The sequence below is a fragment of the Oxyura jamaicensis genome, chromosome 9 (genome assembly GCF_011077185.1).
Source record: "Oxyura jamaicensis isolate SHBP4307 breed ruddy duck chromosome 9, BPBGC_Ojam_1.0, whole genome shotgun sequence".
Taxonomy (NCBI): domain Eukaryota; kingdom Metazoa; phylum Chordata; class Aves; order Anseriformes; family Anatidae; genus Oxyura; species Oxyura jamaicensis.
The window spans coordinates 9,220,154-9,233,578 of record NC_048901.1 but is presented as its reverse complement, the minus strand read 5'-3'; the positions used below and the strand labels follow the sequence as shown (position 1 = coordinate 9,233,578).

The window sequence follows — 13,425 nt, the reverse complement described above, 5'->3', positions numbered from 1 at the left end:
GGGCGCGGCGCAGCATGGCGGCGGCGGGCACCGCGCAGCCACGGGCCGGGCCGGCCGCCGCCGGCGCCGCGGCGGACGAGTCGTCGGACAGCGAGCCGGAGCAGGAGCCGGGCTCGCCGCAGAAGCTCATCCGCAAGGTCTCCACGTCCGGGCAGATCCGCCAGAAGGTGCGTGCGGCGGGCGGGGGCCCCGCAGGGCCTCGGGCTCCGCGCCGCTTCCCCGCCCGGCCTGCGCCGCCCCCGGGACCGGCCGGGCCCAGCTCGCCCCCGAGGCCCTGCCCGCGGTCTCCCCCGGGCACCGGCCGGGGACCCCCTCACCCCAGCCGCTTCTCGGGGACTCGCCTGCTGCCCCCCCCTCCCTGCCCTCCGGGACCGGCTCGGGACCCCCCAGCCCGAACCTCCGGCCCGCCCCCGGCCCCGAGGCGCCCCCGCCGTAAACCCTCCGCAGGTGTCGCCGCGGCTGCCCCCCAAATGTCCTTCAGGGCCCGCCGGCGACCCCCGCCCCGGCACACGGCTCGGGAGGGGAGGGGAGCTGCCCGTCCCGTCCCGTCCTGCGGGGGACGGACCTCACCCCTGCCCCGCCGCAGCTCCCCCCCCGTGACCTCTTGTTGCACACCGGGCTCAGAGCGGCCCCCTCAGAGCTGCCCCCTCAGGGCCGCCCCGGGACCTGAGGGTTGACCCCCAAGGACGTACCCTGCCCACCCCCTGGGGCTGCAGCTCCCTTCTTCCTCTGCATCCTCCCCGTGCCTTCCTCGAGGGCCTCTGCCCCAGCTCATCTCCCTGTCACGCCGTGCCCTCCTCAGCGGTCCCCTTCCCAAGCCCCTCACCCTGTCGGGCAGGCAGGAGCCCTGTCACGTCCATCCCATTCCCAGCTCTGCTCCGAGCCGTGCAGCTGCTGCCGGTATTCCCTGCGGTCGGTGCGTGCCTCCCGCAGCATCTGCCCCTTGCTGTCGTGGTCGCATCCCAGTTCTCCCCAGCTGCTTCTCTGCTATTGTTCCCTTCTGTAGCTGTGCAGCGATGCTGCTTAGCCTCCTGTCTGGCCAGGCACTGGTCTCGTGGCTGGTTAGCCTTTGTTCCCAGCTTTCTCTACCTCGCTTCACCTCCCTGGTCTGGCAGCGGTCATTTCTGCGCTGATTCCCTTAAAGCATTTTCCCCTTGGTCTCGTTGCGGAGCAATAATGCCGTTTTTAGGGATAGTGACAGTATTTTGCTCCCCAGGAGGAACTGTAGTTGTAGTTCCTCTGTATTGTTACTGTAATGAAGACGCGAAGATTTCCTTCGGTCTTGGGCTCGGAAACACCCACAGGGAGTTGCCCTTTTCTGTACTATTTTTACTATAGCTGCATGATTTTTCTCTGTAGCGGTGAAAGTCCTGTGTAACCCTTGGGTTGTTGTGTGCTGTGTTTCTGCTTGGAAATGCCGGGGTAGTTATTCTTCTGCCGTCGCATTACCGTTGTCCCTGGGGCATGGGCAGGCACAGTTGCTGCTGTGGGGATGCAGGAGGCTTGCTTGGTGCTGACAATGCTTATCTTTTTTTCTGCTGCAAAGGAGAGCAAATGTCTGTGCGTGGTGCAGAGCCTGAAGCATTATTCACAGGGATCTATTTCTGCTGGGTAGTTTGCCTTACTTCTAAACACATACGCATTGCCATTCTTCTGCACATAGTCGTTTTGCTACGCTGGTCCCAGTTCCAACCCACCCCCCTGCAGCCGAGCGCAGTCAGACACGAGGCCCGTTTGCTCGCTTCATCACGCATGGCCGAGCTGCTTCCTCCATCTGCTGAGCGTGCTGACCCTGCTGTTCCCTCCTTCGGTTCGGACGCCAGGCGGGTAGGACGGCTTGTTCGGCCACAGCAGCAAGCAGCAAAGCTCTCTGAGTGGGGTGATGCTGGGTGCAGCAGGTAGATCTCAGACCTGCTGGAGCTCCAGGTGGCCTGAGCTGGTCTGTTCATCGGCTGTGGAAAGAGAAGCCTTTTGTGGTGATCTCTGGCATGATGGGGGTACTGAATGGCAGAAATTTGTCCTGCAGGAGAATGGATGAGTCTTGTGATTTCTTACTGCCGCTTGGGGCAGGGGTCTTGTGCATGCAGGGAGGAAGGATGCCAGGGTCTGACTGTAATATTTCTGTGGTGGTGTCTGTGGTAAGAGCAAGGGCAATGCCTTCCTCGGTGCTAGAGTGGGACCTCATGCTGATGGCAGGGTGTTAAAGATGCTACAGTAAAAGGTGCACTGAATTTTACTTTTGTTTGAATAAAGCAGAACACGTCCGCATGTTCCTACTTAATCATTTGCCCTGTTTTACATCACTTCCTGCGTCAGCATGGCTGGAAAAAGCCTAAACCAGCCACTTGTACTACGTGAACATAAACATGTTAAGAACGGGGATTATAAACAGATATTGTCTACCGCTATTAAGCCTCCGGTGTGTTAATCTGCAGAAGACTTCAACTAAACAATGTCAAATTTTGTAAGTCAGCCCAGGTATTATGATACCCAGGATTGATTGCTTCTCTTGCTTTTTGATGTCCTTTTATTTCATCGTCATCTTTTCTGCATGCTGCTGTATGTGTACTTTTCCTTGCCCCGAGGGCAGGGAGTGAAGACACGGTTGTGGCTACTCATTGTTCTGATGAGGCTTTTAGGACGTTGCTTCCTCTGTGAAAGCAGACCTGATTTTTAATTTGTCTGTTGAGTGACGGAGAGCAGGCTGCAGTAAGCTGTAGAAGCTGTTGGACAGGTCCATCAGAGTGACAGTAAGAGATGCAGGAAGACTTTTACCATGCCCCAAGGCTGTAAATTTCATCTAACCACATCTTTTGCTGCAGTTAGCTCTAGATCGTGCCTGTAAGGACAGTTAAATCACAACAGAAGCTTGCCGTTAAGGCAGCTCGGGTGTGAAGCCTGCTGTAGCCATGGAGTTCCTCCAAATTTACTTGTTTGTCAGAGTCGGTTGCGAGCACTTTGAAGATGTGTTTTGCTTCTTCTGGTTCTTCAACCTTGGGCTCTCCCAAGAGAAGCTGTAAAATAAAACTGCTCACAGGACCAGCAAACTTCAGTGGACTTGTTTCTGAGCCTGCAGGTCGCCCAGCTGTGTTCTGCTGAAACACACTGGTGTAGTAACACTGTGGGGCAGACAGAGCTGGTTGGATTTGTAGCTACTCTGACCTGAGCGTGCAGGGCCTGGAGACAAATCACAGCTTGGATGTGTGTAACTGAAAACTCTGCCCCTTGCGAAAATACGGGCCACAGGCAGCGGGAGCGGAAAGCTAAGTGTCTGGAAAGTTGAGTACCGTGTATTAACGTACTTACTTAGTTTTAGCAAGAAAGAGTTTTAGAGGAAGAGAAGATAGGCAGAGAAGTATGTTTAGCAGTCTCTCGATGATTATTATTCTGGGAACAGAAAAAGCACTAGCGTGATAAGGTGTAGCTTGCAGTGTAACTGCTGGTGTCTGAGCTGGCAGAGAAATAGGCTGCACAGACTGCTCGATCAGCCATTTTGAGACCTGCTGGACCTGTACCAGCATCGGGCTGCTTAGAACACTGCTTTTAGCCCCTCTCCTGGTCTCAGGCTCACATTGGTGCAGCCAAAGAAACGGTTGGTCAACTAAGGTAAAGCATTTTTGAATGGGTGGGACTTAGGAAAGAGCCAAAATAAAGCAGAGGAAGACGATGCGTGTGAAGTAAGGTGACAGCAGGAGCCCAAAGTCCCACCTTCTGAGCAGCACTGAGGACTCATCTGAGTGGTAATAACACCGGCTCAGTCCTGACCTGCTGTGGGCGAAGGCAAAGTAACATCAAAAGTGGTCCTGGGAGCTGAGGGTGTGAGGCAGAGGAGTACCGCACATTCTATGGGCTCCGGCAATAAAGTGCTCTTCCTCCTTTACACTTGCCCTTTCATTGGCAGCATCATGTTTTAAACCTCAGACAGCAGGAGAAGGGATGAATAGGTCGTCCTCTTGTTTCATTCATCAGCTGGGTGTAATTCCCGCCGTGCCCCTTGTGGTGTGGTGAGATTTCAGTTTGTTTATCAGGCAGGATTTCAGCAGTGTCCTTGGGTGGCATCAGAAGGAGGTTTTGTTTAGACTATCAGTCTAACTTCTGTTACTTTTATGAGCAATTTTTTTTTCTGTAGCTTTTCAGTTTTGTACCCATTCATCATTACCTTGAACTTTTTAAGACAGATTTGCAGTACGTATTTCAACAGACTCGCAAACAGAGCGAACAGCGCTCCAAGCTTGGATATTGGAGCTGTCTAGCTCCAGTAGCAGAGAGATGTCAGGTTAATTTATGCTATGGAAAACGGGATAAATTACCTGGTACTAAGCTTTGAGCTGCTGTGGACAGGCTTTGTGCAGTGTCTGAACTAGCGAGTTTTTGATGTTGATGCTGTGTAGCAGCCCATGGTATAGATAGACTTTGGCACTGTGGGAGGTTGGGATTCTCTTCCTGATTACTGGCTTCGAGGTCTAGGAGCCACCCTGAAACATACAAGCAAGGAAAAACAAGGGGAAGCAAAATGTTTCTCCACATCTTTGTGCAAGCTCCCAGAGCAGACCAAACTGAGTTCTCAAACATATGGCAGGCAGCGTAAGCAACTGAAGGAAGCTCATTTTATTTCTCCTTGTATTGGCTAATAGATAAAAATGTCCTTTTTATAGGTAAAGAAGTGTTATTTTTATTTCTGGATGGCAAGTGCTTTAAGATTTTCTCAGAAAAGATGAGAATGAGGAAAATTAGCAGTTTGTTAGTTTGAGTTAGTGTTAGGTCAGAGGTTGGACTCGGTGATCTTGGAGGTCTCTTCCAACCTAGATTCTGTGATACCAGTATTAAAATCAGTATTAAGATTAGAAACAGTGCATTTCAATAAAGAGACAGTGTAAAAGAAGTGTCACAATAAGGAGGGAATTTTCAGGAATTTATGGTTTAATTCACATTCTGTCTGTGGCATCGTCTGCTAAAACATATTGAAATGTCTGATTTCGCTATGCTGTCTTCTAGCAGGATGTCTAGAAGAGGACATTTCACATTTATGGCTTCATTTATGGCTTCACATGCCATAAATTGAGGTGGTTCATGCTTTAGTTCTGGTCTAAATTGGGAACTCTTCACTTAAAAGAGAGGTAAATGCTGCAAAAGAGCAGTTCTTGTGGTTGAATCCAAAGCAAACTTCTTGAACGCAGGCTTAAGGCTGTGAATTTCCTTGGATTAACACCACAAAGACTTGTTCCTTCTCTGAACGCTGAGGACAAAGATAGGATTTTAGGCTGTGTTATACTGCTGTAAGAACAGTTTTGCCTTTTAAACTACATGATATTTTGCATGCTCTTCAGGCTCATCTGTTCTGACAAAATCTGGGAAGCCTCCCAGTGCTGCGTTACCATTGGTGTACTGTATGTTTGCCTCGCTGCTGGAGATTTTTGGATGCTATGTGAAAGCAACAGCTGTTACTTCCTTTTTTTAAAAAAAAAGAAAAACACAAAACAAAGCACAAAACCACACACACTTGCAGCTTTTCTCCTTCTAACTATAGTTCTGGTTCCAGGAACTAAAGAGCTAACATCAAGCTTTTGCACGTTTGAGAACATAGATTTACCGAGACCACATTGCCAAAAAGTACATCGTGAGGCTGGTAACTGTTCTTTCAAAAAAAATTAGAGACAAAATAAAAGAAGCATTATTTTTTTAAAAACAAAACTGAATCAGCAGTTCAGAGTACTTCACTCGCCCAAAACCTGTTGTTACGAAAAAAATAATAATTATATTTTCCTTTGGAAGAGTACTGGATTATGAATGAAAATTGTGAAATGTTCATCTGCAGTTTCCCTGATAAGAAAAGTCAGTATACCATCTAAAACACTGCATGGCTTTACCTTCTTAAATTACAAATATGATGGTTACTCTTTCTAAAGTAGCAGATATACCTTCCTATTTTAAAGGAAAACAGAAGTGAGATGAAAGGTTTTTGTATTCTCCATTTCCCTGAGAGTTTTAAGATGTGTACTAGGTATTGTCACAGCAGCATCTGAAATTGCAGAGCAAAATACCATTCAAGGAGAAAACCTCTTCCTCTTGGCATATGTTTTTTCAAGGTTTCAAATTCACAAACCTTTATTTAAATGAATTTGACTTAACTCTCCGCTGTAACTGTTTGTTCCCTGCTTTCTCCACTCTGAGCGGTCATTGCTTCTCATTTCCCTGAAGATTTATGTAGGTGCCTCCTAATGAAGGGAGATGCTTCTGCTTGGCTCCACAGCCCTGCGGGACAGTTACCCGCGAACAGTTCAGCTTCGGGCTGACGAACAGCTGGGGCAGCAGCAGCAGTCCTCCCCCTCAGCTGCTATCTGCTGTGCTCCCTTCTCATGTAAGGCAGTCCTGAAAGCAAGGAGCGTGTTGCGGGGACCAAAGCTCTCTGCCCTCCTGCCACGGAGTAACTAGGCGGCATGCCAGGCTGCAAGCTCGCTGCTGGGTTAGGTGATGGATTAATAATGCGAGTAGTCACTCTGGTTTTAGGGGAAATCTTATTTACTCATAGTTTCTCTGCTAAATCGGCAAGTTTTGCATCTGCTGCCTATTTTGATGTTGTGGTTTGCTTTTTTTGCAGGAGGAAACACCGTGTTGATTACATAACGTTCATATCACACACGTTGCGTTTGAGTCTCAAACGTTCCAATAATTTTAGCCATGCAGAATCCTGGTGGGGAGAGGCAGTACCACCTCTTTCCCACACGCAGCGCTGAGATGCATCCATGCTGTATGAGATGCAGACCTCGCCCTGGGTGTCTCCAGGGGAGCTGGGAACTCGGGCAGGTGCTGCAGCGCCGGGGCAGCGTCCTGACCCCCAGGCCAGCCTTCTCGGCTGCTTCTTGACAGAAGCGCGGCAGATAACATAGGAGGGACGCGTTGCCTGCTTTGCAAACTGCTCTCTTCCAAGGCAGGCCACAGCACTCTCTCAGATGGTGCAGATCTGTTGCCGAGATTTTATTAAAAAGCAGCATTCTGGGAGCTCGTGCCAGACCCTTCTGTTCTGTTTCGCTCAAAGTTAACAAAACGGTGTTCCCAGGGCTGTGCTAATCTTCCCTGTTGTTGCTGGTGCTGATCGAGATGTCTTGGCATGGTCAGAGGTATTTGCAGGACGTTAAAACAGGGAAAATGGAAAAATAAATTAAAAACTTTGGAGTATCCTTTAAAAACTATGTTAAATGGATGAGGAAAAAAAAACTTAAAAGCATAGGTTGTTTAATACATAAATATGGAAAATCTGATAACGATGATTGTTACAGATGAGATAAAAATAAATTCTAGGATACCTTAAGTATTAATTAAATGGCCAAAGGCCAAAAGCTGCTTTCTGCTCTCAGCAGTGTAATCCCATGGAATATCAGTCAGAGTAAAAGGATCAGAATTTGGCCCCACTTCTACCAGCCGCTACCAAATAAGGCTCCTCTCAGGATTCAGTAGCAGAGTTGATGGGAATCCAGACACAGTGGGAGGAAGCCCTGTTGTTCTCTGAGCCTCCTTGACACGAGGGGAGAGGGTTCAGTTTCCCTCCTCAAGGTGTGACTTTCACTTTGCCGTGTCCCGAGGTTCCCATACCGGTACTTTCTGCTGGCTTTTCCTTCCTTCTTGGCTGGGCTCTCCATGACATTTAGCAGGATGGGAAGGATGGGGTGGTTATGACTGTGAGGATGAGATCCCCAGCTGTATTCTGGATGTGCCTTCCCTGACGTTCGCTATTGTACTAGCTGCGAGCGCGCCTTCCCTGCCTGATACTGTTTTACCAGATGGCCCTGACATGCCGCTATGGTAAGTGCCCAGCTCGTTCTGCCCGCTGGTGAGGTGGATGGGAGGGCTGAGAGGGACGGCTGTGCTTTGGGGTAATAGTTTGGCTCCGCAGGAACAAGAGCGTTAAGCAAGCTCTGGTGCCACAGGCTGTAGCACTGGAGGGCTCCCCTGTGCCGGGTGCAGCACTGTGGCTCGGCGCAGGGTTGCACTGCTCCCAGCACTGCTTCCAGCACTGCTGGCTGTCACCTCTCAGCAGCAGAGCAACGTGCTCCGGAGTTGGGAGCGGGGATTCGGTGGTGCTGGTGTGGGGCCGTGGGACAGGCAGCTCTCGGAGTTGGGGGTTTCACAGCAGGTGATGTGTTACGAAGCTTTCTGCATGTATGGGGAAAACACAGCTTGGTTAATCTGGTGCCCTAAGGAAGGGATGTAGGCGTGCATGTGTAATTAAGATGATAGAAAAAATAGCAGAATGCTTTTTAATGTTTGCCTTTAAATGTATGAAGTTCATGTTTAAGTAGTGCCCTTTAAAATTTTAATTCGCTCCAAGGTTTTCAGGTAACTTTTAAACCATTGCATTATTGGCTTTGGTTATCTCTGTGGATAGATTTGAACTCTTCTCTTTCATCTGTGTTTTAGTGTGCTGGGGTGACTTGAGCTTCCTGCTCAGCTTCCCTCTGATAAATGTGTTTGGGAAGGATGCCTGGAGCCTATGGAAAGCATACAGAGGGCTTACACCGGTAGCGTGCCAGGAGTTGTCCAGCTACTAACTCATCCTGAATCAGAGAGTGCTGGTGTGCTGTTAATTCTGCGCTCTGGGTTGCTGACCAGAGTATTCATCTATTTTAAGTGCTTCACTTGGAGCTCTGTAACCCAGCTACTTTCACCAGGGAGCTGCGTGCAGATATGTTGCTATGTCGTATTTCCTTTCCCATATATGTGCAACCTTTCTGCCTGCTTTCAGAGTTGGTTTTCTGTGTTAATTTTTTCACTCTGTGAGTGCTCGCCCCTTCTCGAAGAGAATCATTGACATCAGTAGCAGCGAAAGTGGTATTGAAAAGAAACTGGTTCCAAGACCTATTCCTTGTTTACTAGCCACAGTGTTCACTGACAAAGAACGAGGTGCTTGAACCTTTTATTTACCTGTTCCAAGGCTGATTCTAGCTGCAGGTACAAACTCCTGTTTTTTGCTGATGATCCGGAGAATAAGTTTGTGCTTCCCATGCCATGATACTTGCAGCTATGCTTTTGGCAGAGTGCTGCAGGTAGCTCTGGGTCCCACTGAGTGCAGAGGCTGCTGGGGCTGTGCCACAGCTGCCTGCCGTGCTCCCTGGCTCTGCCAGCACGGCCGAGGCACGACAGGGAAGATGATTGCCACGGGAGGTTGCACTGAGCCCTGTTCTGCAGCCTGCCATGGGTGCTTCCCAGTTCGTAAAACACAGGTTATGAAAACAAAGTGCACGTAGGTGCTGTCCACCAGCAGCATAGGCCATACCCCTTCAGAGGAGAGCACGGCTTCTGTTACCAGCCTGTTGACTCCCAGCCCTCACTTCTCTTTTGGCATTTGATTTCTGTGGCTGACCTCTGATTTTCTTTTCTTTTTTCCCCTCTTCTGAAGTCCTTCTGTTGCAGTGAGTTCACATAATGTCTTGTCCTTTTCGTACCAGTGGAAGAAATCACAGTGTGTTTTTGCCTTTGCAAGAGCCAAGTGCTTTACATGTGTGGAGCTCACAAACAGGACCAAGTAACCCATAAGTTGCTTCTGCTCTGCTATAGGTTTGTACGGTTCTCTGTGTGTCCCATACTTCGCATTGCTTTACTGATCCACATTTCCCCCCTCTAAGCTTCCTGGAGTTAATTTCCAGGGTGTGACCACTGTCTGGTGGAAGGATGTTGCTCTCGGATTAGCTTGTTAACCCTTAGCCTTTTGACCTCTTGTGTCTTATTCTGCAGGGTTGGTTAGATTTATTCCTGTGGTTTCTTTGTCAGATTTTGTGTATTTCATTTGTTTTGTAAATTACCTGTATTAGTTCTGTATTTATGACCACAGAGTTTATATAGAACCAGCTACTAAAACTGTTACACTCAAAGCAAGGTGCAGCACTCCAAATCCCTACCTGCCTTAGCTCGGCAAGGGTGTCTTGCTGTGTTTATGGGGTGACTGCAGCTACTCCCATCTCCTTTGCCACAGCTCGCCCAGAGTCAGTGGCCAGACGGGGTTGCTTGGTCCTCAGGGATCATCCACCCTCACCCTTACAAAAATTCCTAAGCAAGGTACGTAAAGACAGCCTGTCAGTTCTGCATCTGCATTTTTATTTTGCTCTCTTCTTCTCTGTGCAATTAGTTCTTTCTTTGGTTATTTATTTGTTGTTTGGCATCAGCAGCCTGTTCAAAGTTTTATAGTACATACAAATAAAAACAGTCTGTGCCCTGAAGTTTTTACATTCTGGAGACACATGGAAAACACAGAAATCCAGATGTTGAGACTTTGGTATATAGGATTCTTTGGTTGCTGTTTAGATAGCTTTGAATGATTGTGTTTTCAACTTTTGTGCAGTTCTTTTCTGCAAAACACTGGAAAGAAATACCACCAGAGCAAAATTCTTGTTTCAAATGCGCTGTCCTGAGTCACTGTCCCTAAGAATATGTCATGAGCTCAGCTGTAAAATAGGTTGCATTGTTCTTCGCCCTCCATATCGAACGCAGTTGGTGCCTCCCCGTGCCACAGGACACTGCCAGTCTGACAGCTGGCTACGGCTGATGGTGCCCTCAGCCTGGCTCGCGAGGTCGGGTGTTCCCAACTAGGAATTTGGGTGCACCAAAGGCCTTGCTTCCAAAGGGGGCCGGAGGCCTGAGCTTCACAAAAGGATGGGCTGCCCTGCGCCTGGCGTCATGGGTAGCGCTGCACGCAGGAGGAAAAGGAATGCGCTCCGAGCAGAGCTGAACCGCGGTGCGATCGTTCCTTTTACTAGAGGCATCCACATTATCAGCAAAAAAGCATTTCATCTGTGTAGGCTAGCTCTCTGGTCTCTGATGTGGGTTAGCGGATGCAGAGACACCTCAGGCAAGCAGTGCTACAAGAAACACAGCCACGTCTCGCAGGTTGGTGTGTGACTGCTGCTAGTCCTTTGGTTTCGTGCTCTCGGTGCTGGGATCGCGTGGAGGGGAAGTCAAGCCCTGGAGGCGTTTGACACCATTCCCACTGAGGCCAGTGGCAAAACTTTTGTTTTGTCACTTCAGGATGTAGGCCTACATGCTGCACCCGTTTGGGCAGGAGAAATTTGAGAAGGTATTATTTACCTTCCGAAATGTCAAGCTTTAAATGGGGAGGAGTGGTAGCAGGGGGAGGGTTGTGTATTGCGCATGGTGAACTGATTTTTTTTCTGCAGGAAGTCACTTTTCTTCAGGGCCAAAGATAAAAGATGATGAAACGCTAGAAATTTCTTAGGCCCTGCCTTTCAGCTGTCGAATCACGTTCTTTGCAGAGATGCTTAAGGCTCTGCTTTGTGCATTGTTGCTTTAAATCGTCAGTTTGTTCAGCAGCCTTTTTTATATTGTCTTGTCATAGGAGAAAAGGGGGTCACTGCTGAAACCAGCAGCACATCACTGTGGGCTTGATTCAAGGAGATGCTTTATTTTTTTCATGGTGCTGTCCTCCCGTGGAACACCATGCCATGGGACACATGCTGGAGAGAAGCACAGCTGGACAGAAAGCAGCCTGGGTAGTTCCTTCACAAACAGTACTTGTGTTTATCCCCAATAGGATGCACCTAATCAGACCTCGTTGTGCTTCAGAGCAGCAGCTTTTCCCATGGGATTCAACTAAAATGGACACTAAAAATGGCTTCGATTCTTTTTTTTTCCTGTACGGGAGAAGTAATTCCACCTTTGTCTGGATGAACTGCATGGTTAGTAATCTGATCAGAGTAGGTCTTTGATTAACCATGCTACAGAGAGGCTGGTGAACAGAAATAACTGTTCAGCTCCCCCCTTTTCTTCATTCTGTCACTCTGCTGTCAGGTCCTTCCCCAGTTAATTTTCTTCAGCTGCATTCCCCTGCAAGTAGCAAGTCCTTTGGCTGTAAAATTAAAATAGAGGAGGGGAAAGGCAGCAATGTCTGAATCATTTTATAAAGTCATCTTGATCTTATCTCCAGCCCTTTCCGCCCAAACCCACCAAAGTCTTTCGTGAGCTGCGCGCCTATAAATAGAACAGCAGCTCTCGTGCAGAGATGGGCAGCTCTGAAGCAGAGCCTTGTTTTCGCTGAGCAGTGCGTGCGTACGAGAGCGCGAGAGCTCGCTCCTCACTGGCCTTTCATGTCTGAGTTAGGGAGCCATGAGGTTTGCTATAGATAGAGGCTGGCAAGTGACATGAACTGCTGCTTAGGGAGGGGCAAGGTGACCTCTGGGATTGTTGCCTTTTGGTTTAAAAAAAGGCAAGAAAAAAAAAAAAGGGTGCTGTTTAAAAGAGGCATGGAGGACTGCACGCCCTGTGCAGAGGTGAGTGAGCCCCACTGAGGTGCAGGGAGCCGAGCGTGGCAGGCGGGAGCTGCGGGGAGGCCGAGGCCGTGCCGTGAGGTACTCCTGTGGTGGGCTGGGCATGAGCTCGAGCAGCCAGAGCACTGCGAAGCGAGCCTGGGGAGCGTGCGGCTGCGGCTGGCCCCGGTTGGAGTATTTCTTTGAATAAGCAGAGCAGCAGAGGCCTGCAATCTCCTGCAAATTGCTATTTTTTGATCAGACTCTTGGCTGGCTGGGTATCTGTGGGCTTTGCAGCCTGGGAGTCTTCCCCAGGAATTTTTCAGTTCTTTTCTGACTTCAGTTCAGGACTTTGCAGGATTCAGTAGCTACTTTCTCCATCTCCTCTTCTAATTATATGTGTTTTTGTCCAAGGAATGCACAGAGATCCCTCTGTGTTTCTGTTTTAATCTGGAAAATCTCTTGCCACTGTTCCATTTCCTTCCCTGTAGTGTCAGGCTAAAGCGAGCTGCAGCAGTGTGTGATTTCTTTCTCAGGGTAAGTCAGATACTGTTGCTCTATCTGTCGCTTCGATGCACAGGTGCTGCAGGCTGAAGTAACTCATCAGACAGACTCATGTATGTATTCGTGTAGGACTACACAGGGCTGGGCAGTGCTGTTTGCTCCACTTGGAGCTGGGAGATGGAGACACGCAGAGTGAAAATGATGGCTTTGGGATCCCATTAAAAAGCCCACAGCAGAGTAGGAGTGAGCCTGCCTTTCCTGGTTCCTTCAGCTCTGGCCTAGCCTGCAGGGTCGCCTCAGCAAGGGCTGCTGTGGGGTCTGTCTCTGAGCTCCATTTTCTTGTACGCTGAAGCTTCAGATGAAGGTCATGGCTGAGTTTCGGATTCTTTGCGTGGTAATGCACAGCACCAGCTCCAAGTTAGCCTAACATCTTGTTTCTGACTATCAGTACAGTGCCTTTAACTTCTGGACACTAAAGCTGCTCCCAGGTGCCTGGCGGCTTACAAGAGTGTGTTCCTACAGCGGTGCCTCAGCCGTGAGGGGGGGGAGATGGTGCCAAGGTGACTTTTGGCAACTGCTTCGGGGGTGTGGGGAGCTGCTGTGGGAGATAGCCATCTTTGTTGTAAGCATAGTCTCCAGCCGTGCGTTTTCTTTCCCTCTTCGTTCTGCT

At 49.3% G+C, this 13,425-nt stretch overlaps 1 protein-coding gene across 4 annotated transcripts in view; it reads left to right on the top strand.

Moving 5' to 3' along the window:
• Positions 1-6: 6 nt before the first annotated feature.
• DGKD (diacylglycerol kinase delta) overlaps positions 7-13,425 on the top strand; it is a 64,702-nt gene continuing 51,283 nt past the window's right edge. For 3 of the 4 annotated variants that reach the window (XR_004753164.1, XM_035334363.1, XM_035334362.1), the window contains exon 1: positions 7-167. Coding sequence is in view for 3 of the 4 variants with exons in the window: in XM_035334363.1 (XP_035190254.1) it covers positions 15-167 (153 nt within the window). In the remaining variant the exon portion in view is untranslated. Of the gene's footprint in view, positions 168-7,779; positions 7,801-13,425 lie in introns of those variants that run through there. The other variant, XM_035334364.1, reaches the window with a different exon arrangement.